This window comes from Urocampus carinirostris, chromosome 14, assembly GCF_059441175.1.
Source record: "Urocampus carinirostris isolate Australia breed hairy pipefish chromosome 14, RoL_Ucar_1.0, whole genome shotgun sequence".
In the NCBI taxonomy this organism is placed as follows: domain Eukaryota; kingdom Metazoa; phylum Chordata; class Actinopteri; order Syngnathiformes; family Syngnathidae; genus Urocampus; species Urocampus carinirostris.
In genome coordinates, this window is record NC_142362.1 from 2161674 (window position 1) to 2187948 (window position 26275).

General features: G+C 41.5%; 2 protein-coding genes across 4 annotated transcripts in view; one reads left to right on the top strand and one right to left on the bottom strand.

Moving 5' to 3' along the window:
• Nucleotides 1-1626: 1626 nt before the first annotated feature.
• On the bottom strand, nucleotides 1627-23509 carry dbr1 (debranching RNA lariats 1). Of its 2 annotated transcripts, none has more exons than XM_088352650.1 (9): nucleotides 23249-23509; nucleotides 19645-19879; nucleotides 18059-18183; nucleotides 13514-13594; nucleotides 11261-11346; nucleotides 10960-11184; nucleotides 10801-10878; nucleotides 7475-7620; nucleotides 1627-3222 (listed from the first exon to the last, which is right to left on the bottom strand). In XM_088352650.1, exons 2-9 carry the CDS (start codon nucleotides 19839-19841, stop codon nucleotides 2565-2567), a joined length of 1596 nt encoding a protein of 531 aa, XP_088208776.1. In that variant the 5' UTR covers nucleotides 19842-19879; nucleotides 23249-23509; the 3' UTR covers nucleotides 1627-2564. The 2 variants fall into 2 exon arrangements, with proteins under 2 accessions (XP_088208776.1, XP_088208775.1); XM_088352649.1 differs by lacking the exon at nucleotides 23249-23509 and adding an exon at nucleotides 23090-23221.
• The window catches only part of armc8 (armadillo repeat containing 8), a 38542-nt gene continuing 35671 nt past the window's right edge, over nucleotides 23405-26275 (top strand). The window contains exon 1 of one of the 2 annotated variants that reach the window (XM_088352648.1): nucleotides 23405-23889. In XM_088352648.1, the coding sequence (XP_088208774.1) occupies nucleotides 23845-23889 (45 nt within the window). In that variant the 5' untranslated portion in view covers nucleotides 23405-23844. The remainder of the gene's footprint in view (nucleotides 23890-26275) is intronic. The other variant, XM_088352647.1, reaches the window with a different exon arrangement.

Consider the following 26275-nt stretch of genomic DNA (forward strand, 5'->3'; position numbering starts at 1 on the left):
GATTGTCCCACCTCAGCTGTGTATGCCAGCAGGTCAGCCTGTGTTATAATGGACCTCTTGGTTGCTTCACTGGTTAGTTTTCTCCTTGTTTGTACCTGAGTTAAGAGAGATGCCGAGGTTTTGGTAAGTTTGTAGTGGTTTTATGCGCTCTCCATTTTGATATTAACCGAGACTTGGCGACACACAGGTGAACTCTGTCATTTACATCGGATCATCCAAAAGTCACCAGGGAACTTAAGTAATTTGGTTCCATTTCTTTGATTGCGTCTCACCTAATGTTGATTCTTAGAAAATATTTTCAATTTTTTTTATTTATAAGTTTGAATAATGGAAATATGTCAAAGTACTTGGGTGGTGAGGGGGCAATACTTTCGCAAGGCATGTAGCTACAATAAAAGCATGAGCCACAATGCATACCATGACTCAAACATGAAGTTAATGAAAATGTGAGTGTAGCAGGTAGTGAGGATTCCTGTTTTTTTTTAATTGATGCATTGGTAATAACTTTGTGTTGACTGATCAGAGTAAGTGTGTGTGTATGATTTTCGAAAACAGAAAAAAATTAATTTAATATTGTACAAACAAAATGATTTGAGTATAAATGTGTTAAATTGGGTTATCTGTGATCCATTACAAGTCCTACAAATCTCATGTGTGAATTTAAAGAACAGCTTCAAAAAGCAACATGTGGGTGTCCATTTTACGTTTTTCAGTTTTTGCATATTCTAATTTCTGAAACATTGCAACTGTGTGGCTTCTTAACTGTTTTGTGAGCATTTTTTGAAAGAATAACCAATAAACTGATAAATTGTAGCCGGGAATTTCACTTTGAACTGGTAATATACACTGCAGTGATGGTCTGTGTCTTTTACACCTAGGCCTTCAGTAGTACCACATCTGAATTATTTCCATTACTCAACTATTTTATGGCTTTAATACATTTACTGCAGACACAGTTGCTATACATACAAAAAGCATAAATAGCAGTGTCTGAAACTCATGACAAAAAGTTACTGGACAGCAGGGCACACAACTCTGAACAGTCGCCTGCCCCATTTTTCACAAGTTGAAACGCAATTTTCTGGCTGTTTTCCATCTGCCATCAGTATGTACCTGTATTGACTCATCTTCATTCATGCAATGTTTGCTACAGGCCACGAGAACTTCTTTCCACGATGCTTTTCATGTACTTTTACGTTTTGTAGCGTCATCAATTTTGTTCGCTTCTTTTGAATATTTCTTCTGGGGCTGAGGTTTTCGCTTGATCCCTAACCACTTATCCATTTTTCTTGTGTTCTCAGTGCGTCTACTCTGGAAAATAATATGCAAATGCACGACCTTATAACACTCGGGAAAGTCCGTCACACTCGTCTTCCACTATTGCTTAAATTAACGAGTTACTGCGCTTGATCCGCTTCATGCGCCCCTTATGGGCCTCAAACTGGACTAGATGATAATTCCATTTTGAAATATTTACCTTCAAATACAGTTAATAGCACATTTCATGAAGACATGACTCCGTTCAAATATGAAAAAAAAAGTATTTGCATTACTTGAAATGTGGTATTTTGAATCAAATCATAATCTCACTGAGTGGAATACAGTAATCCATCGCTGTATCCATACTTGGCGGATTTGAAATGGAATTCTTTTTATTGTCATTGATATCAAAACATGCATTGTGTTCTTCAGCGTATAGCACGCGGCAAATGCTACCCTGGGGGCCAGGTGGGCTTGACTGCGATAGGCTGGTGTATGCTGTCAGTCAAACAGCCTGGGTGGGCGGGAGCATGAGTCAATGTGTCCCCCAAAACAAATTGCAAAGAACAGCTACAGCGAGAGCTAGTATTTCGGCAGCTCGCTAAATCTGACCCCGAAGAAAGAAAAGAGTGGAAAGAAATGGTGATCACCAGCGATTATTATCAGGTCCGGGAAGGGACTGAGGCGGAGTTGGGAGAGAGAGCAATAGGGATGCTGCTGAACTTAATGATTGACTGAAATTTGGGTTGAACTTGGGACTGGGCTTAAGCTCTTTTCCACCGGATTTTAAATATTTTTTTTTTTTTATTGTCATTGATATCAAAACATGCATTGTGTTCTGCAGCGTATAGCACGGGGAAAATGCTACCCCAGGGGGCAGGTGGGCGTGACTGCGATAGGCTGGTGTGTCCTGTCAGCCAAACAGCCTGGGTGGGCGGGGGCATGAGTCAATGTGTCCACCAAAAACAAATTGCAAAGAACGGCTACAGCGACAGCTGGTATTCATCAATTAAATCTGACCCTGATGAAAGAAATAAGAGTGGAAAGAGAGGATTATCACCAGGTCCGGGAAGGGACTGAGGCGGAGTTGGGAGAGAAAGCAATAGCAATGCTGCTGAACATAATGATTGACCACCCCATTTATATTCCTTTTTTTAAAAAAATTGTCCTTTTTTGATGTCTTTACATCACATTTACAGAAAAATAGTTTCCAACAATAAAAAAGTAAAATATTTCTTGACGAGTAAAAAGATTGAATGACCTCTGCGTCACTAAAAAAGGAAATTAAAAACCGATCCGATCCGCTACTCGTCGCACTCGTCCTCTACTGTAGCGTAAATGATCTGGTTCCTGCGTTTGATCCGGGGCGTTTTGGTGCCGTTCCCGTCGCCCGCCTCGTCGCTGGTCCTTTTGAGGAAACGCTCGCCTTCCGTTTCTATGTCGTTAGACGAAAACGGACGCGGGACGGCTGGTGTGGAGTGTAGCAGGGGAGGCAGCTCCGAAAGGGGGGACATTGGAATAGGCAATACTTGCGATTTGGGCGGGGGCAAGACCAACCCCCCCGGCGTTTTGGAATCGGAACCACTTTCGGGCTCCTCTTCCTCCCACTCGTCTTCGATGCTGATCTCGTCGGGATTGAAAGAATTGGAAGCGCCGGAAATGTCGGTGGGGTACTCGCTGGGTTCGTCGCCGTCGCTCTGAGGGTCGTTTTCCGCTTCGGCGCCGCACTCCCTGTTGGCGTCTCCGACCCGACCCGCTTGGACGTAGAGGTCGGTGAGACCGAGGGTGGCGCAAAGCTCCGTGGTTTGGGGGTTGGCACGGCAGCTCGGGGTTGAGTGGTATTGTGGGCTGCCGGGGTTGTAAGGCGGCACGGTGCGGGTGAAGTTTTGCGGGATGGCGAGTTCCCCGCTCAGCTGCTCCACCACCTTCATCAGCTCATCTTCGGAGACGGTATAGTCCCACCTTGTGGGAGGAGATGAAGCACATACGTATCAGAAATGTTGTTTTCGGGATAGAGTCAATCGCAGGGATCGTAACACCTTCTTATAGTATTTCATGCACGAATTCAAGCACTTTTTCTAACGTTCCTGTAAAATTCGCCTAAAATCCAAATCCAAGACGTACCCAAAGTAAATTGAAAGCTATTCTTGAATTTTTGGAGGAAATGGAAGGTTCTGGTCTCTTTTGAAAGGTAAGACTCTGGAAGTGACACTAAGTCACAGGTGTCAAACAGGCAGCCCGCGGGCCAGATCAGGCCCGCTAGACCACACTCAGAGAAGTGCAAGGGAAAAACAAGCTGCAGCTTGAAATATATCAACCTGATGGTTCCAAAGGCACTGTACTTGTATTCATCTCTCTCTCTTTCCTTCCTTCTCTCTTTCTTTATTTCTTTCTCTCTGCTTTTCTCTTTCTCTTTCTGGGGCGGCAGTGGCTCAGGAGGTAGAGCGCTCGTCTTGGGATCAAGAGATCGCAGTTCGAATCCCGGCTCCTCCGTGTTACATGTTGAAGTGTCCTTGGGTAAGACACTGAACCCCTAATACCCCAATAAGCAGGTTAGCGCCTTACATGGCTGCATGGCCGCTATTGGGAAATGTGAAGCACACTGTAAAGCGCTTTGGGAAGTCTTGAAAAGCGCTATATAAATGCAGATTTCATTTATTTTTCTCTCTTTCTCTTTCTTTCTTTCTTTCTTTCTCTTTCTTTTACACCCCTTTTGCCCACTCGGTCTCTTTCACTCTCTGTGTCTTTTAACCTCTTTTGCTCTAACTTCCTTTTCTCTTTCTCTCTTAATACCCTTCCCGCTTTCTTTTCTCCTTTCTCTTCTTCAGTCTTTCTATTTCTCTTTGGATTTCTTTCTTCCTCTCCCTTTCTTTTCCCCCTCTCTCAACTTTTTATCTTTTGTTTCTCACGCTCTCTCTCTGCCTCTCTCCTTTTCCCTCCCTCTATCTCTTATTTCTTTCTCTCTTTTTCTTTCTCTTTAATCTACTAGTCCAGCCCCCGACAGAATGTTTGTTCTAAATTGTGGCCCCTGAGTTAAAATGAGTTTGACACCCCTGCACTAAGTGATCCTAACACTGAATAATCAGAGTTAGAACGCACAGAATTAGAGGGTTTTTATTATTTTTTGCAATCAAATGACTGCATAAGAGTGAAGCATGGGCATCTTATCTGTAGAAAACCCAGTGAGACAATAGCTTGAAGCCCTACCTGGTACCCTTTGATCACAATCTAAAAAAAACGAAACATTGTACTTTATACAGCCCTTAAAACTTTACATTTGTGTATTTTACTTTAGCCAATTTTCAGACATTGTGAAAGAGTTGTAAATGTTTGACTTCTCTTTCTAAAAGCGCAACAAAGGCGCGTAAAAATGAATCACGATTGGCTATGCGCACGCTGACCTCTGATTTGAATACACACCGAAATGTGTACAAATTTACATTGGGAATTCATTGGCTAACCCAGTGTTTTTCAACCAGTGTGCCGGGGCACACTAGTGTGCCGTGAGACCTTGTCTGGAATTCGCCCAATTTTATCTTTTCAAAAAATCAGGCCATTATTCAGTATTTTTGCTTTCTTCAGACGAGGAACTGTAATCGTCATCCATATCAGTAGGTGGCAGTAGATTTGTATATACTTTTTATAGACTAATTATCTGCTTATGAGGTAGCACACGACACAAAAAACCCAATTGGTTTAACAAAGCGGTTTAAGATTGCACTTTAAAAAATAAAAACAAAGCACATTATTCTTTTTTTTATTTTAAGTATTATTTTCTTCTTTTAATATACTAATTATCTGCTCATGAGGTAGTACACTGAAATATTTGACATAACTTCATTTTCAACAGATGGTGTGCCTCGGAACTTCTTTTATAAATACAAGTGTACCTTGGTTCCAAAAGGGTTGAAAAACACTGGGCTAACCGATATGTCCATCCACATTTGACACGGTCACCATTGGCCAAAGTTTTTGAAGCCGAATTAGTCATGACGTTTTTAACAATACAGGACCTCAAAGGTTGTGACGGGCTAAGGACCGTAAAAAATAAGCTTGTGATTGGTCAAGACCGGTGTCAATCAAAAAGTCAGGGGCTAACAGAAGTACAGTAATCCCTCGGTTATCGCGGTTAATGAGGACCAAAACCACCCGCGAAAAGTGAAAATCCGCGAAGTAGCGACAACCCTTCAAAAATGCTTACAATTTTTTTTTAAATTATTTTATTTTATTATTATTTTTTAGACCCGCGAAGCTCTGAACCCGAGAACGTGGAACCGCGAAGTAGCTAGGTCCCACTGTATTGAAAATAATCTGACGAGTCTATTTTTAAAGGGGAGGAATGAAGAAGCTTCTAACAAGGCAGGGATTCTTTTAGGCGTTTTTTTTTTTAATCTGTCTGCTTTAAAGTGTGTTTTGGAGTAAATATTTCACTGAACTTTCCTTAATGTTACCACACCATATTTGCAGGGAATCGTATCATGAGCTGACTCCCAGGAGACTTTATAGGTGAGCTATGCCGGCTTCAGAATTTTTAAGTATCTTATTTCAGACTGATTGTGATGTTTTTATGATAAGTCTATTTTGAAATGGTCTGCATGACGTATTTTAATGACTGGTGACATCTCTAAGACACCAGTTTATTTACAAACAAAATGGCCGTCGGAACGTTAAGTGGTTAAGCATTTTCAATACCCGGCATCTTGGTCGCGTAGGGGTTGATAACGCTTCACATGAAAACGGCATACAAACTAATGCCAGTGGACGTTAGTCATGAGAGAAGAAGAAATGCAACAGCAGAGCCAAGCCACCAGAGCAGCCATGTCAGCGTCATTTTCAAGCAACCTGATTTTTTTTCTCCATTTCATGCGTGGTCTATTGAGTCAGACTGCCAAGAACTTCACCTAAAACTTCACCAAGAACTTCAGACCTTAAAAACATGAAAATTAAAGCATTTTCACAGTCTTCAAGCACCCGTATGAACCCCGCAATCAGGTTATGCCTATTCATAGTATATTCTGTTTTTAATTGTGGACACCTGCATCTTTTACAGGAGATTGCATAGGATGCCAGTTCGTGATTTTGACTATTATTTTTAAAGTAGGCTTAAACGTATTTGCTCAAGGTGTGTATTTCTAATCAGTTGATGTTCCTTTTGGCCGTCTCTTCGTCTTTGTTTAAAGATGTCAGTGCTTCTCCATGGGGGTGGTCTTTTGTCTCTGTTTCAACATACGAGTACTTTTCCTATGTCTTGTGGTTTCAATAAAACACAGAGGCTGACGGGGGGTGACCGAGAGTGAGTGAGTGTGGACGAGCGAGTTGCTTGTCTTCCTGCTACTCTCCCCGCTGCAGTCTTTGCCTGATATTTTTCTACCGTTAGTCTGCTTTTTAGACCCCACATTATTCCGCACTGTTCGTTTTTCGACTATTATGCACTTTTTACATCATTGTCAGCCAATCATGCTGCCGTTCTTTGATACCACACCCTTTTGAGCGAATCTGCTTTTTGTATAAGTCGCATTTTTGGGGGAAATGAATTTGATAAAATCCAACACCTAAAACCTACACGTCATTTCGAAGGTCAATGTAAAATAAAAATAAAATAAGGCCCCCTGTGTGGATTTTTTCCCCGGCAGCAAGGTTGAAATGATCAAGAGAGGCCTAGAGCGCCCTCTGGCGGTTTAATCTGAAAACAACATGTGAAATGATATACAGGTAATATACTTGTACAGTGGGACCTCGCTACTTCGCGGGTCTAAAAAAAATAAAAAAATAAAATAAAATAATAATAATAAAAAAAGTTTTTTTTTTTTTTTTTTAAAGCTTCGCAGATTTTCACTTTTCGCGGGTGGTTTTGGTCCCCATTAACCGGGTCTAAAAAATAATAATGAAATAAAATATTTTAATATTTTTTTTTTGGGAGCATTTTTGAAGGGATGTCGCTACTTTGCAGATTTTCACTTTTCGCGGGTGGTTTTGGTCCCCATTAACCGGCTCTAAAAAATAATAATAATAAAATAAAATGATTAAAAAAAAACAAAAACAAAAAAACTTTTTATCAAACATTTTTGAAGGGGCGTCGCTACTTCGCGGATTTTCACTTTTTGTGGATGTTTTGGTCCCCATTAACCGCGATAACCGAGGGATTACTGTAAATGAAAAAAACTGCCACTCGTACTCCCAAAAATACGGTAATATATTCTTAAAAGAGTTTTACTTTTCATGGAGGCCATTATCCTCTGGGGGGTTCCAAGGAGAAGGGGAGGTCCGTTGCAGGTCGTTGGTGCTCTTCAGGATAGCCAGCCACTCGGGGTCGTATTCCAGATCGTCGGATGACCCGGCCCTCGTCGGTATCTCCACTATCTGCACGATAAAAAGTGCGCGTGTCAACTCAAAGCTCAACTGACACATGCGCTGCCTTGCGAAAGTATTGCCCCCACCGAGAACTTCATATTGCCACAAGTTCAGCTAGGAAACTGAAAATATGTTCTAAAAATCAACAACATGTGAGAAACGATCATGAAAAAGAACCAATTTATTTAAACATTGCCTATTTTTTTATAACCAAACTGATGAAGGATTTTATACATTTTCCTATAAAGGATTTTCTACGATTAAATACAAGTTACATTTATCGAGTGCAATGAAGATTTTCACCGAGTGGGCTTCAGGTCACGCTGATCCAAATGCGGAATGTTTTGGCTGGGGAATTTCGATAACAGGACTCTGACGGGGGGACGGCAGGGGATGTTTGGAGAACAAGGCCCTGATGACGTAGAAACGCTCTACTGTTTTGAGTTTCTCCAGACATTGAGGCGAGGGGGTGGACCCCACATGGGGGCTTTCATTGGCACGCCCATGGGAGGAGCCGGCGCACCAGCTTGCGGAAAAAACGTGGGCAGAGGGAAGAAAGGCAGAAGATCGAGAGAGGAGGCTTGACAGAGACTCGAGCGACACTAATTCGATGGAGTTCACTTAGTTAAATAATTTGAGAAATTAAATCTGCCCCTGTGTGGAAATGCCGGTCTCTTGTTCATTGTTAGGAGAATGCAGGTTGTGTTTGGTTAATGGAGTCATAACTAATTCGAACAAATTTCGGTACATTTTAATATTTATTTCCTAACACTGAAAATGGTCCAGTGTTGATCTAAATGACTAACAATGACAAACAGTGCACCTGTGTGTCCTTAAGTCTCAGTTGAAATGCACTCAGACAGCATTTTATGAAGACCAAAGAACACACCAGGCAGGTCCGGGATAACATGTAAAAGTTCAAAGCAGGAATGGGATACAAGAAGATTGCAAGCAATAATATCAAAACAGAGAGCGCATACAACCAGTACAAACCTACCTAGATCTGGCCATTCCTCAAAACCTTTGGCCCAAACAAGGGACAACTAATCAAATAAGCAACCAAGAGACCCAAGATCACATGACCTGCAGGCATACACAGCTGAGGTGGGACAAATTGTGCATAAAATTACTATACGCATAAATCTGTCTTTTATGGAAGCATGGCTAGAAGAAAGCCCATTTTGAAAGAACACCGAAAAAGGCGCGTTTGGCATTTGCAAGAAACCACACGGGATACACAAGTAACATGTGAAACAAGGTTTTCTGGTCAAACGAGACCAAAATTAAACCTTTTGGGCTGAACGCAAAGTGTTTCGTTGGGCGTAAGAGTAACACTGCGCATCACCCTGAAAACACCATCCCCTGTGAAACATGGTGGTGGCAGCATCATGCTCTGGGGTTGTTTTCTTTAAGCAAGAACTGGGATGACAGAGCCAAATACAGGGCGATATAATGCAATATAATGGCGTTAGAATGACCAAGCTTCACTCCAAACCTCAATCCTGTAGAGCAGGGGTGTCAAACAGGCGGCTCGCGGGCCGGATCAGGCTCGCTAAGGGATTGAATCCGGCCCGCGAGACAACGCTGAGAGAAGTGCAAGAGAAAAACGAGCTGCAGATTGAAATATGTCCACTTGATGTTGCCAAAGCTAGGTGCCTCTCTTGCTTTCCACTTCTCTCTATTGTCCTTTGGATTTCTTTCTTCATCTTTCTTTCCCCTTCTCTTACTATTTATCTTAACTCTTGTTTCTCTCGTTCTCTTTCTTTCTCCCTTTTCTCTCTCTCTCTCTTTCTTTGTCCCACCCTCTCTCTTTTTCTCTCCCTCTCTTTCTCATTTTCTTTCTCTCTACTAGTCCGGCCCCCCGAGAGAATGTTTGTTCTATCGTGTGTTAACCCGAGTTAAAATGAGTTTGACACCCCTGGTATAGAGCATTTGCAGAAAAATACACAAGCATTGTGCTGTTTCGTAAGGAAGAATGGGCAAATATTTCAGTTTCAAGTTATGCAAAACTGAAGGAAAAATACCCAAAAACCTCTCTGTGATCGCAGCAAAAGACACAAAGTATTACCGTAAATTCCAGACTATAAGCCGCTACTTTTTTCCCTAACTTTCAACCCTGCGGCTTATTCAGTGATGCGGCCAATTGATGTCATTTTTCTAACGGCGCTCGAGTGTTGCTACCATTAACTGCCCCGTCAAAGTTATATTCATATTATTAAAGCTTTGAAAACTCTCTCGGTGTACAGTCTTTCTTTGTAAATATGTGTAACCATGTATAATGTGTATTTGCAACTGTACATTTTTGTAATGTATTTATTTGAGACACTTATTCTGATATGTTTTGCACGGATGAACGAAAAATGAGGGGCGGAACAAACGCGGGGTGCCGAGTTTAAGTGGGGACCGCTAAAGGTGAGGGACAGACAAGGAAAGAAGAGGGGGTAAAAAGTTGGTTAAAGAAAAAGGAGTTGCGTCAGTAAATGTGTTCATCCGATATATTTTTCCCACCCTTACCTTTGGAAATATACACTTTTTTCCTTGGACTCTGCAGGTCTGCATCAAACCTTAAGTACCGGTATCATTTTCTGTTCATTTTGCCGGCTGTGATTTTTGGACTGCGGACTTTAACGAAGGACATTTAGTTTCAATCGCGGGACTTGAAGTCGGGTTTGGGTTCATTTTGTGTTAGTGTTACATGTTTAAATGTTGGCGCATGCGGCTTATATACAGGTGCGGCTTGTGTATGTACAAAATCGGTTTTCCTCTTAAAATGTGGTGGGTGCGGCTTATAATCGGGTGCGCTCTATAGTCTGGAATTTACGGTAACTCAAAGAAGGCCAATATTTACTTTATCCTTCCTTTATCTTCATGGCTCTTTACCTCACTGTGAATGTGTGAAACTGGAGTGTCATGCCCAATTTCGTTTTCACAATATGTTAACCCATTTTGTAACAATGACAATAAAGGTATATTCTATTCTATTTCTGCAAAACGTACTTTTCAAATATGAATCCAAAATGAATTAATTTGCCTTTTCACAATTTTGTCTCACATGATGTTGATGCTAAGAGAATTATTTTGATTTTTTTCTTCATCTATGAGAGTAAAACCCTGAACGATGGCATGATATCAAAAGGTTCTTGGGGTCCCGATACTTTTGCAAGGCACTATCAGAGGCCGATCCCTTACTTGCAGGAATTCTCGATACGGCAGACACTTATCCAGAGACAGGAACTTGGTGACCCTCGAGGACACGTTAGCTTGATCCTTCAACCAAACGGGAACAGACGGGTAAAGGACATGAAAACGAAATAAAAAAAGCAGTTTCCGGTTCCCGGTCCTCCTTACCGGATGCTTCTTCAAAGCAGCGAATTTGACGTGAAGATGCGCCGAGAACCAGTAGGTCGGCTGGAGCTGCTCCAGGAGCTCGGCGGCGGCGGGGCTCCCGAGAGAGTTGGACTCGATGTCTTGCCGAAGGAACTTCTTTTTCCGGAGAAGTTCCTCCACGGGTCCGTGATGATGGATACCCCGAGGCCAGTCGTGGCTGAGGAAAATGTCCACGGGCATGCGAATCTGGATCGGAATTGGAGCGTGAATGACCCGAGTTTGTATTTCACATCAAAACAAGTCCACTTCTCCTCAAGATCACCTGCTTTAGTTTGAAGACCTCCATGTTCCTCACGTGATAGACGCTTCTCAGGGTTTCCGGATTGTACGGTGGGAATTCGTTGTGACCTGCAACAGTCCCGCAAATTGATGAAGAAAGGATTTGCGCTCAAGTGTCCGGTTTAACGGAGAACTGACTACTGAAGGACTTTATACATTCGACCAGGGTTGGGTAGGGTTACTTGAACTGGATTACTCTCAATGACTTTTGGATGACTCCAATAGCAAATATGCTCATAAAAGACAAAAGGAACTAAATAGGAATACAATGACTCAATTTTGTGCAGGCTCGGGGAGTAACGGAACACATGGAACGGCAAAAATGATGTCGGATTGATTTTCATTTTGTTTCTGTCGCATTTGATGTTAGTTTTGCCGGAGATCAAAGAGATTCAAAGCCAGGAGAGAAAGCTTACCACGTGTTGTGAGTCATCATTTGATTCCTATTTACTTTCTTTTGTCTTTTATTAGCATATTTGGTATTGGAGTCATCCAAAAGTCATTGAAATTAATCCAGTTAAAGTAACCCTACCCAACCCTGGTTTTGCCGGAGATCAAAGCCAGGAGAGGAAGCTTACCACGTGTTGTGAGTCATCATTTGATTCCTATTTACTTTCTTTTGTCTTTTATTAGCATATTTGCTATTGGAGTCATCCAAAAGTCATTGAAAGTAATCCAGTTAAAGTAACCCTACCCAACCCTGGTTTTGCCGGAGATCAAAGAGATCAAAGCCAGGAGAGGAAGCTTACCACGTGTTGTGAGTCATCATTTGATTCCTATTTACTTTCTTTTGTCTTTTATTAGCATATTTGCTATTGGAGTCATCCAAAAGTCATTGAAAGTAATCCAGTTAAAGTAACCCTACCCAACCCTGGTTTTGCCGGAGATCAAAGCCAGGAGAGAAAGCTTACCACGTGTTGTGAGTCATCATTTTATTCCTATTTAGTTTTGTTTGTCTTTTATTAGCATATTTGGTATTGGAGTCATCCAAAAGTCATTGAAATTAATCCAGTTAAAGTAACCCTACCCAACCCTGGTTTTGCCGGAGATCAAAGCCAGGAGAGGAAGCTTACCACGTGTTGTGAGTCATCATTTGATTCCTATTTACTTTCTTTTGTCTTTTATTAGCATATTTGCTATTGGAGTCATCCAAAAGTCATTGAAAGTAATCCAGTTAAAGTAACCCTACCCAACCCTGGTTTTGCCGGAGATCAAAGAGATCAAAGCCAGGAGAGAAAGCTTACCACGTGTTGTGAGTCATCATTTTATTCCTATTTAGTTTTGTTTGTCTTTTATTAGCATATTTGGTATTGGAGTCATCCAAAAGTCATTGAAATTAATCCAGTTAAAGTAACCCTACCCAACCCTGGTTTTGCCGGAGATCAAAGCCAGGAGAGGAAGCTTACCACGTGTTGTGAGTCATCATTTGATTCCTATTTACTTTCTTTTGTCTTTTATTAGCATATTTGCTATTGGAGTCATCCAAAAGTCATTGAAAGTAATCCAGTTAAAGTAACCCTACCCAACCCTGGTTTTGCCGGAGATCAAAGAGATCAAAGCCTGGAGAGAAAGCTTACCACGTGTTGTGAGTCATCATTTTATTCCTATTTAGTTTTGTTTGTCTTTTATTAGCATATTTGGTATTGGAGTCATCCAAAAGTCATTGAAATTAATCCAGTTAAAGTAACCCTACCCAACCCTGCATTCGACTATAAAGGATTTTGTACGATCAAATACAAATTACATTTAAATGCAAAGGATATTCACTGGCTGGGCTGTGGGGCGAGGTCAGGGCTTACAGGAACAGCGGGAACTGGGATGAAAGGCTGATATGATAATCAGCACTTCCCAACGCAGAGGGGTCCCTGATGATGTAGAAACGCTCGGGGATGTTTTAACATTCCAAACATCGAGGCTTCTCTGGCACGCCCATGGGAGGAGCCGGCGCGTCATTGTGCAAGGACAACATGGCCAATAAGAAGCAAGCTAAAGCTAGTTGCAGATACACATAGCAAATTGGAGAAGGGTGGGATGTCTTTTGATACGTTTGTTGAAATGTATAAATGATCCTGGAAACATCAGAGTTGTGTTTGATTCTTTTCTTTTATTCTCTCTCAAAAAAACAAGAACGCATGATTGTAAATGTAGGTCGTATTTGGTTAATAGAGTCAGATAACTAATTCGAACATTTTGGTAAACGTTTGGTACATTTTAATAGTTAGAAATCCAACACTACCTTTTCGGTAGTCGTGCGATTTGAAGATGCCCGAAATGCCACCAATCCGGACCCCTTTGTAGCGCACTACTCCGGCGTGACCTGCAGGTGGCGTTGGAGCTCCGTGAATACAAGAGACCTTATACAATGATGTCATGAAATGGTATTTGCCCCTTCCTGTTTTCTGTGTTTTTTTGCATATTTATCCGATCATCAAACCAATTTTGGTATCACACTGAGACAACCCGAGAAAAATGGAGTTTTGAAATATAGATTCTGTTTTTAAGGTACAAAAAACAAAACTTATTTGGCCCTAGGTGAAGAAGTAATTGCCTCTGACCCTCTTATGGAGTTGGGCCACCTTTGGCAGCCATAAGAGAAAGCACACATTTACGATAATTAGTAATGAGTCACAACGCTGTGGAGGAATTTTGGCCCATTCTTCTTTACAAAATTGTTTCAACTGAGGCCCAAAAAATCTGAACCCATCTGGCCCTATCTGAAAAAGTAACTGCCTCCTGAACCTAAAAGCGAGTTGGGCCACCTTTGGCATCGATAAGATAAATCTTACGTTTACGATAATTAGAAATGAGTCTTTCACAACGCTGTGGAGAATTTTTAGCCCACTCTTCTTTGCAAAATTGTTTCAAATAAGGCACAAAAAAAAATATAAACCGATCTGGCCCTATTTGAAAAAGTAACTGCCTCCTGAACCTAATAGGGAGTTGGGCCACCTTTGGCAGCGATAAGAGAAAGCAAACGTTTCCAATAATTGGTAATGAGTCTTTCACATAGCTGGAAAGGACTTTTGGCCCACTCTTCTTTGCAAAATTGTTTCAAATAAGGCACAAAAAAATCTAAAACTATCTGGCCCTATTTGAGAAAGTAACTGCCTCTGAACCCGAAATGGAGTAGGGCTACCTTTGGCAGCGATAAGATATATCTAACGATAATTGGTAATGAGTCCTTCACAACGCTGTGGAGGAATTTTGGCCCACTCTTCTTTGCAAAATCGTTTCAAATACGGCACAAAAAAATCTAAACCGATCTGGCCCTATTTGAAAAAGTAACTGCCTCCTGAACCTAATAGGGAGTTGGGCCACCTTTGGCAGCGATAAGAGAAAGCAAACGTTTCCAATAATTGGTAATGAGTCTTTCACATAGCTGGAAAGGACTTTTGGCCCACTCTTCTTTGCAAAATTGTTTCAAATAAGGCACAAAAAAATCTAAAACTATCTGGCCCTATTTGAGAAAGTAACTGCCTCTGAACCCGAAATGGAGTAGGGCTACCTTTGGCAGCGATAAGATATATCTAACGATAATTGGTAATGAGTCCTTCACAACGCTGTGGAGGAATTTTGGCCCACTCTTCTTTGCAAAATCGTTTCAAATACGGCACAAAAAAATCTAAACCGATCTGGCCCTATTTGAAAAAGTAGCTGCCTCCTGAACCTAATAGCGAGTTGGGCTACCTTTGGCAGCGATAAGAGAAAGCAAACGTTTACAATAATTGGTAATGAGTCTTTCACAACGCTGTGGAGGAATTTTTGCCCATTCTTCTTTACAAAATTGTTTCAACTGAGGCCCAAAAAATCTGAACCTATCTGGCCCTATCTGAAAAAGTAACTGCCTCCTGAACCTTATATGGAGTTGGGCCCCCTTTGGCATCGATAAGATAAATCTAACGTTTACGATAATTAGTAATGAGTCTTTCACAACGCTGTGGAGAATTTTTAGCCCACTCTTCTTTGCAAAATTGTTTCAAATAAGGCACAAAAAAAAATCTAAACCGATCTGGCCCTATTTGAAAAAGTAACAGCCTCCTGAACCTAATAGCGAGTTGGGCCACCTTTGGCATCGATAAGAGAAAGCAAACCTTTACAATAATTGGTAATGAGTCTTTCACATAGCTGGAAAGGACTTTTGGCCCACTCTTCTTTGCAAAATTGTTTCAAATAAGGCACAAAAAAATATAAAACTATCTGGCCCTATTTGAGAAAGTAACTGCCTCTGAACCCGATATGGAGTTGGGCTACCTTTGGCAGCGATAAGCTATATCTAACGATAATTGGTAATGAGTCCTTCACAACGCTGTGGAGGAATTTTGGCCCACTCTTCTTTGCAAAATCGTTTCAAATACGGCACAAAAAAATCTAAACCGATCTGGCCCTATTTGAAAAAGTAGCTGCCTCCTGAACCTAATAGCGAGTTGGGCTACCTTTGGCAGCGATAAGAGAAAGCAAACGTTTACAATAATTGGTAATGAGTCTTTCACAACGCTGTGGAGGAATTTTTGCCCATTCTTCTTTACAAAATTGTTTCAACTGAGGCCCAAAAAATCTGAACCTATCTGGCCCTATCTGAAAAAGTAACTGCCTCCTGAACCTTATATGGAGTTGGGCCCCCTTTGGCATCGATAAGATAAATCTAACGTTTACGATAATTAGTAATGAGTCTTTCACAACGCTGTGGAGAATTTTTAGCCCACTCTTCTTTGCAAAATTGTTTCAAATAAGGCACAAAAAAATCTAAACCAATCTGGCCCTATTTGAAAAAGTAACTACCCCCTGAACCTAATAGGGAGTTGGGCCACCTTTGGGAGCAATAAGAAAAATCCAACGTTTACGAAAATTGGTAATGAGTCTTTCACAACGCTGTGGAGGAATTTTGGCCCACTCACCTTTGCAAAATTGTTTCAAATAAGGCACAAAAAAAATCTAAACCAATCTGGCCCCATTTGAAAAAGTAGCTGCCTCATGAACCTAATATGGAGTTGGGCCACCTTTGGCAGCGATAAGATATATCTAACGATAATTGGTATTGAGTCTTTCACAACGCTGTGGAGGAATTTTGGCCCACTCTTCTTTGCAAAGTTGTTTAAAATTGTGACGAATGAGGCACAAAATAATCTGAACCTATTCCGAAGAATTTCTCCGCCGTTTTTTCGTGCCGAAATGATTGCCGTTGTTACCACTTTCTGTGTTATGTTTCGACTTATTACCGACACTAAAGAAATGACCAATTTTTTGTTGGTTTGCACCTAGTACCAACTGTTATTTCAGAGGGATTACTTCTCTTTCATTCGACAACCGCCACAACAATGACGTCATCTCGAAGCAACGAGATCGGCGTGAGACCAAAACAACAATGGCGGATCTGCCCGACGAAAAGTTTGGAGTGCGGTAAATCTTTGTTAAAAAAAAAAAAAGTACCGTATTTTCTGCACTATAAGGCGCACCGGGTTATAGGGCGCACCCCGAAAAAATAGTTTTTGGTCCCATTTTTGACATACATAAGACGCGCCGGATTATAAGGCGCTACAATGGGAACGTGGACAAAACAGTCAGATGGTTCAGTCCAACTTCTTAACATTCCCAAAACTTGCAAAGAAGCAAATACGTGTCGTAGACACGTGCGGATGCGGTGTCCGTACGATGTCACTCAAATGCATCGTTCCATCATTCGGAAGGTTCAAGTTTTGGGATTCAAGAAAGGCCAACCATTCCTTAGTTTCTATCTTCTTTTTCGCTCGCAACTTTACTGTATATATGACAAACACTTGGAATTGAGTTGAATTTAAAAATAGACACTCCATTCCATCCATTATCTGCACCGCTTATCACAGAAACATCGCGTTCAGTCTGAAACAAGATACAGGGAAAATATAGAGCCGGAGTAGCTCACCGAAGTCGTCGTGTTCATAATAATGTGCAGCCGTTGTCCTCTTATATCCGTAAGTTTAGTAAATCCAGGAGAATAAAATATTTACAAATACAAAATAGTAAAAAAAATGCTTTCTGTATGCCGTCAGCCACGTGCTATACGCATTCATCTTTTTCGGCCAATTGCAGGCTTTGTTTTGCCGTTTCAGCCAATGCCAGGCTGTAAATGATAAAAAGGATCCGCCCCTTGACCTCCGAATAACTTTAGCCAATAGTGATCCATTCAAATGATGATTGTCACATTGGTTAGCCAATGAAACACCGGTAAATAAATCCCAGCATACACCGCGGACTACTCCACGTTCGGGGGAAAATCGAGTCGGCGGCGGCAAGTTAGTTGGAAGACTTTGCGATTTAATATTGATCCATATATAAGGCGCACTGTATTATAAGGCGCATGGTCAGCTTTTGAAAAAAATAAAGGCTTTTAGGTGCGCCTTATAGTGCGGAAAATACGGTAATCGGGTAACAATGACAATTTGGTGTCAAAACGATGTGTCCCGGGGACGCAAGTTGATTTGACCCAATGCGTCCCCAGCAAAAATCATGCGTCTAGGACGCAGGCAAACCAGAACACTGGTTGCTTTGTGATTAAACAGGGGGAGGGGGATTTCATTTTTTTACATAGGGCCAGATTTTTGGTACCTTCATAAATGGAATCAACATTTTAAAACTCCATTTTGTATTTCCCCGGGTTGCCTCTGTGTGATTTCAAAATCGGTTTGATCATCTGAAACTTTTGTGAGTGATACATATGCAACCATCACAGAATTCAGAAAGAGGGGGGGAAATACTTGTTCACGGTACTTTAAGTAAAAACTGTGTATTCGGAAGTAGTATTTACCCAAATAATAGATATTGGGAGCCACCCAGCCGCCATAGAAGAGCTCCTGCAGGTGATTGGAGGCCTCGTGGTTCCCGCCGATGAAGATGGTAAGAATCGGAGCTTTCTTTTCTCCAGAATAGTATCTAGAGCACAGGTGTCAAACAGGCGGCCCGCGGGCCAGGTCAGGCCCGCTATGGGATTGAATCCAGCCCGCGAGACAACACTCAGAGAAGCGCAAGAGAAAAACAAGCAAGAGGTTGAAATATGTTAACTTGATGTTGCCAAAGCCAGGTGCCTCGAACAAAGACACTGTACTTGTATTTCTTTCTCTCTTTCTTTTCCACCCCTTTTCTCCCACTGTCTGTCTCTTTCACTCTATGTGTCTCTCTTTTTCTCTTCCTTTGTTGCTCTTTGTCTCTTTCTCTCTCTGTATCTTTTAACTTCTTTTGCTCTAACTTCATTTTTTCCTTTTCTCTTTCTCTCTTCCTACCCTTTGCGTTTTCTTTTCTCTTTTCTCTTCTTCTGTCTTTCTATTTGTCTTTGGATTTCTTTCTTCCTCTCCCTTTCTCCCCCCCCCTCTCTCACAACTTTTTATCTTTTGTTTCTCACTCTCTATCCCTCTCTTTCTTTTTCACCCCTTTTCTCCCACTCTGTCCCTCCTTTTCTCTTCCTTTGTTGCTCTTTGTCTCTCTGTGTCTTTTAACCTCTTTTGCTCTAATTTCCTTTTCTCTTTTTTCTCTTTCGCTCCTCCTACCCTTTGAGCTTTCTTTTCTCTTCTCTCTCCTTTTGTCTATTTCTCTTTGGATTTCTTTCTTCCTCTCCCTTTCTTTTCCCCCTATCTCTCACGACTTTTTATCTTTTGTTTCTCACTTTCTTTTTCTTTTCCACCCCTTTTCTTCCACTCTCTTTCACGCTCTGTGTCTCTCCTTTTCTCTTCCTTTGTTGCTCTTTGTCTCTTTCTCTGTGTCTTTTAACCTCTTTTGCTCCAACTTCATTTTTTTCCTTTTCTCTCTTTCTCTCTTCCTACCCTTCACGCTTTCTTTTCTCTTTACTCTCCTTCTGTCTTTCTATTTCGCTTTGGATTTCTTTGTTCCGCTCCCTTTCTTTTCCCCCTCTCTCACGACTTTTTATCTTTGGTTTCTCTCTCTCTCTCTCTCTTTTCTACCCCTTTTCTCCCACTCCGTCTCTTTCACTCTCTGTCTCTCTTTTTCTCTTCCTTTGTTGATCTTTGTCTCTATGTGTCTTTTAACCTCTTTTGCTCTAACTTCCTTTTTCCTTTTCTCTTTCTCTCTTCCTTCGCGCTTTCTTTTCTCTTTTCTCTCCTTCCATCTTTCTATTTCTCTTTGAATTTCTTTCCCCCCCTCTCATGACTTTTTATCCTTTGTTTCTCAGGCTCTCTCCCTCTCTCTCTCCCTTTCCCTCCCTCTTTCTCTTATTTCTTTATCTCTCTTTTTCTTTCTCTTGAATCTACTAGTCCGGCCCCCGACAGAATGTTTGTTCTACCGTGTGGCCCCCCGAGTTCAAATGAATTTGACACCCCTGATCTAGAGCATATATCTTATTCAAGAGGGTGCTGGGATTGCAACTTCAAAATAGTCACTAACTTGTAAAAAGTTTGCATGGTCCGGTATTTGGCCGGTACGGCCATGCACTTGAGGTCGCCTTCGTTGCGCACGGCCTGGAAATCGCCACAGCACAGCAGCAAGTCGACACAGATGCCTTCTTTTTTCTCCATGAAGGCGATGGTCTCGTAGATCTTGTCCAGCTCGCCGTGGCAACAGCCCTCCACCGCGATCTTCATCGTTGCAGGGAAGCGCCCTCGGAGTGAGCCTCGAACCCCTTTGCGATGAAAAAAAAAAACAACTGCCGTAAATTCTTGTCCCTTTATCTCACATACCAATGAGTGCAAGTTGCCCTGGAATAATCCGTGTAATAATTCTCCTTTTATGCATGCAATAACTCAAGTTGTTTTTCACCGAAAGCCTTGAAAGAAGTGTTGAAGATAAGACCAATTTGTTGAATCGTCTCGTACGTGTTCAAAGAAATGCAGGAATCAAAATGACGTAAGAGGGAGTTCTTTTTATTGATACACAATTTCAACAAGAGACTCAGCGAATCAAAGATATGCGTGTGTCTTCATATGCAGGAATCAAAATGACGTAAGAGGGAGTTCTTTTTATTGATACACAATTTCAACAAGAGACTCAGCGAATCAAAGATATGCGTGTGTCTTCATACAGGGATCAGAATGGAGATTTTCATTTTCAGCTGAAATAGCCAGGGTCCAGGAATAAAGCAGGGCGGACAATGCGGCCAATTTTTCTAACGGCCGCCAGGGTGCGCCAGAGCAATAAAGGAAAGAGTGAGACAGTCGGATTTTGAATTTGTTTGCTACGCAAGAGAAAAAGTGAAAAAGTCGGAATGCCTTTGGGGTTCAAAAACAGCGGAAATCCGCGGATCCGCGGAAAATTCTGATCCCTGTTTATAGTTTTCAACATAGCACGTGTACCCGGTTTGGCCCCGTCCCTTTTCACGCCTGAAGGTGTAGATGCCCAGGGTTCCGTCCTTATTTGGAAGTGTTTTTAAGTTTATGCCAGTTCATGTCACCTTGCCCTTTGCCGTTATCTGTTGTCCTCCCTTAAGGAGGATTGTTTATACTAATTCGTCCGCCGAGACCTTCCCGAGATGTAAACAACATTTTTCCCAACTGTAAGCAAGTCTTTCCACATTTCTTTCTAAATGTATGCAAATCTATTCTACAAATGCAAGTTTATTTTCTACAACAGAAGAAAGGAGGCGTCCAAACAGAAACCAGCTGTGATCACCGGGCGGGAAGCAAGGCGTGCGAAAGAAGATGAACTCTGCGTAGCAACAGTTAGAATGCAGTCTCAACCAGTTTGATAGAACCCCTCCCTTTAGAGAAGTTGAGACTTATGTCCGATAGGGCGAACCCTAATAAAAAGAGGAAAGAGATCGAAGATTTCTTCAGAACGATTTGGGAGATTGGCGGTATACAATCTCTTCGATCGCTTTCCTTGCAAGATATCTAAACTGATCGATTCTCTATTGTCTTTTTATTTCAGAGCGTTTTATCATAAATGTTGGAGACTTAAACCTAACAGTGATGCGGCCAATTGATGTCATTTTTCTAACGGCCGCCAGCGGCGCTCGAGTACAAAAGGTAAAATTTAGTGGAATATATGCGCCGAGGAAGACTGCAACTTCTTAGTTTGTGCACAAATTAAATTAGCGTAGACATATCCTCACCATGCAAATTGCAAAAAGAAAGGCACATGACGCAGCTCTCAAGCTAAATGCAATCGAGCGGTCCGATAAAGAAGGAAACAGAGCTACTGCACGGAAACTTTAATTTGCGTGCGTGTTGCTAGCGTGTTTTTGAATAAGGCAGCGTGGGACGACGTCTATATGACATATTCTCTTTCCCATATTTGGGAAGACGACTTTGACACGTCAGTTATAAGGAGGAAGGTGAGGACGGTGTACCGTGATTACTACAAGAATGGAATGTTATTTTTAACACAGCCGTTTACTGTGTTGCTAGTAGCGTGTTGCTACCTGTCACAGTCACAGTTTGGGATGAAAGTTATATTATTATTATTAAAGCTTTGAAAACTCTTTCGGTGTACCGTCTTTCTTTGTAAATATGTGTAACCATGTATAATTTGTATTTGCAACTGTATATTTTTGTAATGTATTTATTTTAGAGACTTATTCTGATGTTTTCCACGGGCGAATCAAAAAGAAGGGGCGAAAACAACGGGGGCTGACGGGAAGTGGAGTAAAGGTGAGACGTGTTTTTGGACGCAGCGGACAATAGTGGATATATATTTTTCCCACCCTTACCTTTGTAAATATAATTTTTTTTTCCTTTGATTATTTTTAACGGGACCCGGACTCTGCAGGTCTGCATCAAACCTTAAGTACCGGTATAACTTTCCGTTCATTTTGCCGGCTGTGGTTTTAGGACTGTGCATTTTATATTCAGTTACAATCGCGGGACTCAAAGTCGGGTTTGGGTTAATTCTGTGATTGTGTTACATGTTTTAATGTGGGCGCATGCGGCTTATGTACATGACTTGTGTAAGTACAAAAGCGGTTATCCTCTTAAAATGTGGTGTGTGCGGCTTATAATCAGGTGCGCTCTATAGTCCGGAATTTACGGTATTTATGGAAGTGTTTCTCAACTGGTGGGTGGCAGTGTTCTGGTTTACCCGCGTCCCAGACGCATTATTTTTGCTGGGGACGCATCGTGTCAAATCAACAGAGCGTCCCCGGGACGCAACTTTTTGGACACAAAATTGTCATTATCATTTTTTAACAAAGATTTACCGCACTCCAAACTTTTCGTCAGGCAGATCCGCCATTGTTGTTTTGGTCTCGCGGTATGAGTTTTAGTCAGCATGGTAAATGTGAACTCTCTACCGAATAAGACCGAAAAACTGGCTGTGCTAGTGTAAAACATCAAAGCGTACAGGGAGTGCAGTTTGCTGTGTTCCACGGAAACGTGGCTCACGTCTGGCTAAAGTGGAGCTACCCGGCTTTAGCGCTGTTAGGGACAGAGACAAAAAAGCCTGCGGAAAGCGGAGGAGGTAAACTCGCTAACTACGTGAACACGAGGTGGTGTAACCCTGGGCACTAAGCTTTCCATCTGCTGCAGGGACGTCAAACTTTTGGATTAGCATGTGACGTCATCCACTCTGCTGTTGCTAACTACAACACAGCACCCCGAGGCCATCCTGTTCATCTGTTAATAAACAACAAAAGGATACTACTGGAAGAGTGAATTTCCCTACGGGGATGAATAAAGTATATATCTGTTTATCTTTAAACTGCAACATCATTTTATTCGATAACTTTGAACCACTGATTTATAGATCAGAACAAAACATTATATTCGGGTATTTTTATATTTTGTGACTAAAGAGGAAAAAAAGGCCACTGCAAACGCTACTTATCTCGGTTTAACGCAACACGTGCATTGAAACTGGAGTTGAGAAACTCACTCTGCGAAAAACAAAAATAGCCTACCTTGCATAGATATAATAATTGTTTTGATTGCAAAAAATAAAAAGTAAAATAAAAAATCTGTGCCCTCGTTCAAATCGATATCGCCCTTCATGTGCAAGCTGGCGACGAATAGCTATTAAAGTAGTTGTTATTTTAAACATATATCAAAACCCTACTTACGGGGGAATGTAAAAGGCCAACAACGACACCGCTTCTCTTTTAGACGCCACAAAGCCCGGAAACCATGATGAAAAAAGGAATTTCTTGCCGAAAATCTCTTCAAGTGTGCAACGACATTTCCCACTCTTCTTTCTCAGCCCAGAACGCATGCGCTGACATGCGCAAACGAGTTGCTTTACAATCAGCAGATTCAACACTTGGTAGTTATAATTGACATTTCAAAATAGGATTGTTTCATTGATTCCAATAAGTTTCTTTATTATTCTTGGGGGAAGGCACTCCGAAGCGCGTTTTCTTTTTCTCCAATTTGTTTTTATCAGACAATTTATTGTGACGAATCTACTCGAGATGAAACCATGTGACGTCACGATTGTGTTTACTTGACAGGCAAATCCACTGCCTGAGACAAGATAGCTGTTAGTTTAACGCTCGCAATTACATTTCTCCCCGCTGGGGGTACACTTCACATTCGAAACGATTAAAACCCGATTTCTTTAATATCATTTCTTTTTAAGAGGCAGTCTAAAACTGCTCTGGGGGGGTGGAGTGTCTGCAAAGTGTTGCGCCTATTGGGGCGCCCGACCGGGGGACGAGATATGGCGTGCTTGTTGGAGGCCCCTCTCCGCATCAGTGTGCTGTCTGTGAGTGTCCCTCTTTTTCATAGTTTTCATTTTAGTCTCCTTCATATCAACTAGTTGATATAAACGCGCTGTTATCTAATGCACAACGACAGTTGGCTCCGTGTTAGCATAATGGCTAAATCAAAGGCTCTGCAAGGTATAGCAATGTTAGCGGTGAATAGAAAGTGAGCGCTCGTTTGTCATATTTGAAAGCACCGACGGGCGGGAACGCCAAGAAGTAGATGGTCAGAAGGCTGAGTTTCCCCGCTTCGTCGGCTATTGTGTAGTAAAACGAGCGTTTGATGAGCTGTCACTGTCACCCGGAAAGAGTTGGTAGCTAACCGCTAAGAGTTGTTGACAAATGTGTTTTTCTCAAATAAACTATATAGAAATGTTTTATTAATAGAACGTGCGAATTATATACGTATCCCTTTAAGGTATCCAATGACCAAACAATCATCGTCTTCAAATCTGCTAACTTCCCATCCATCCATCAATCTTCTGCACAGCTTATGGTCTTATGGTCTGGATTTTTTCTTGCGCTTTTTAAGAAAGAGCTTTACAATGTGCTTCACACTTTTCCCTTTTACACACTAACCAACCGATAGCAGTGTCAGCCATGCAAGGCAACTATCTGCTATCAGTTCATCGATTAAGCGTGTATGATTGACGTTGAGTAAATAAAAAGCATTGCTTAAGTGGAAGGCTGAGTGATTAGCTCTTACCATAACATTAGTTTGTCAATCTGGCTCTAAAACAGAGGAGTGCCCACACTTTTTGCCAGCTTCGGTATCATAAGAATGACTGGTAAATTAATTAAATATGCACTCGCATCTCTCTGCGTGCACATCTTGTCCAAGTGAGGCTCTCTTTGAAGAAGCTGTACCGAATTTGGCACTTTGTTACTCTCTGCCGCTATCTCCTGGCTTCTGTCATCATTGCAGCCTCAGTCACTCAAGTTAGAATTAAGCTTTAACCATAGTCAAAGCTAAGAGTCAAAGTCAAAGTAACTAAGCTATTATCTTTTTACATTCCTTTATGAATGCATTACTCTCAGTACTTTTACGACTATATGAAGTGATTTAGTTATTTATCCTCACTTGGGTTGCGAGGGTGCTGGAGCACATCTCAGCTATCTTCGGGCAGTGGGCAGGGGACACCCTGAACCATTAGCCAGCCAGTTGCAAGTAACACAGAGACAGACAACTCACTTATTCATTTACACCGAGGGACAATTTATACTGGCCATATGTAAATAACAAGACTAGAGTAGAATAGGTCGGAGGAACGTCGTTGGCATAATAATTCTATACATAATAACCTAATCATTTCTCGTTGAACATGCAAATAGCGGAAGGGAAAAAACTCTCTTTAAGACATGAACTCTTGCTTCTAATGGAGCGAAGACGGCGACCTGACGGCAGGTCATCAAAGTACCTGTGAGCAGAGTGACTGGGATCGTCCATAATTTTTAGTGTCCGTTTTCTCGTACCTTCAATGTAGGTACTATGCAGGAACGGGAGGCCAGTACCTATTATTTCCTCTGCCGTCCACACTACTGATTCCATCTTTGACAATTCTTTCTGATTGATGTGACCAAACCAAACTGTGATTGACCTAGTTAAAACGGATTCAATGATAGTACGATAAAAATGGACTAGAATGGACTGACGGACTCCGAATGATTTGAGTTGACGAAGGAAGTAGAGCCTTTGTCTAGCTGACTTTAGAATATTGATAGCATTGACAGTCCATGTGAGGTCAGCTGACAAGTAAGTACCTAGAAACTTGAATGAATGGACCAGTTGGACCTCACTACCATTAATTGACAGTGGCACATGCGGGCACATCTTTTTGGAATGTGGGAGGAAACCCGCGCAGACATGGGGAGAACATGCAAACCCTGAACCTGTGCACCGTGGGGCTGCGCGCTATTCACCCATCCGCTGTGCTGCCCCAATATTAAACAGAATAAGTAAATAAATATACTGCAATACATCATGAGCAGAGAATTATTCTATTAAAAAATAATTCTCTGCTGCTACTTGCTGATATGGATAAATGTTCCCTGAATGATCACAGGCAGAAAGCAAAGATGCTGATTAATGGGACAAGTTTCTTTTTACAAGGAAACAAATTAGGCAATTTCGACTTACTGGGTGAAAAACACAGACTTAACCATTACTTCTCAAACTTTCTTTTAGTACCAGACTGATTTTTTTCAACCAAGTGCACCCAACCAGCAGAAAAGCTTTTTGGTTTTGGGATAATTATAAATATTGTAAATGTTGTCATATTTATTATTATCGAGATTCAATTATTTCATCTGATTTTATTAACATTTAGCATTTTTAACCATTGGGAATTAAAAGGATTAGGTGATAATAATATACCTAAATTGTAGCAG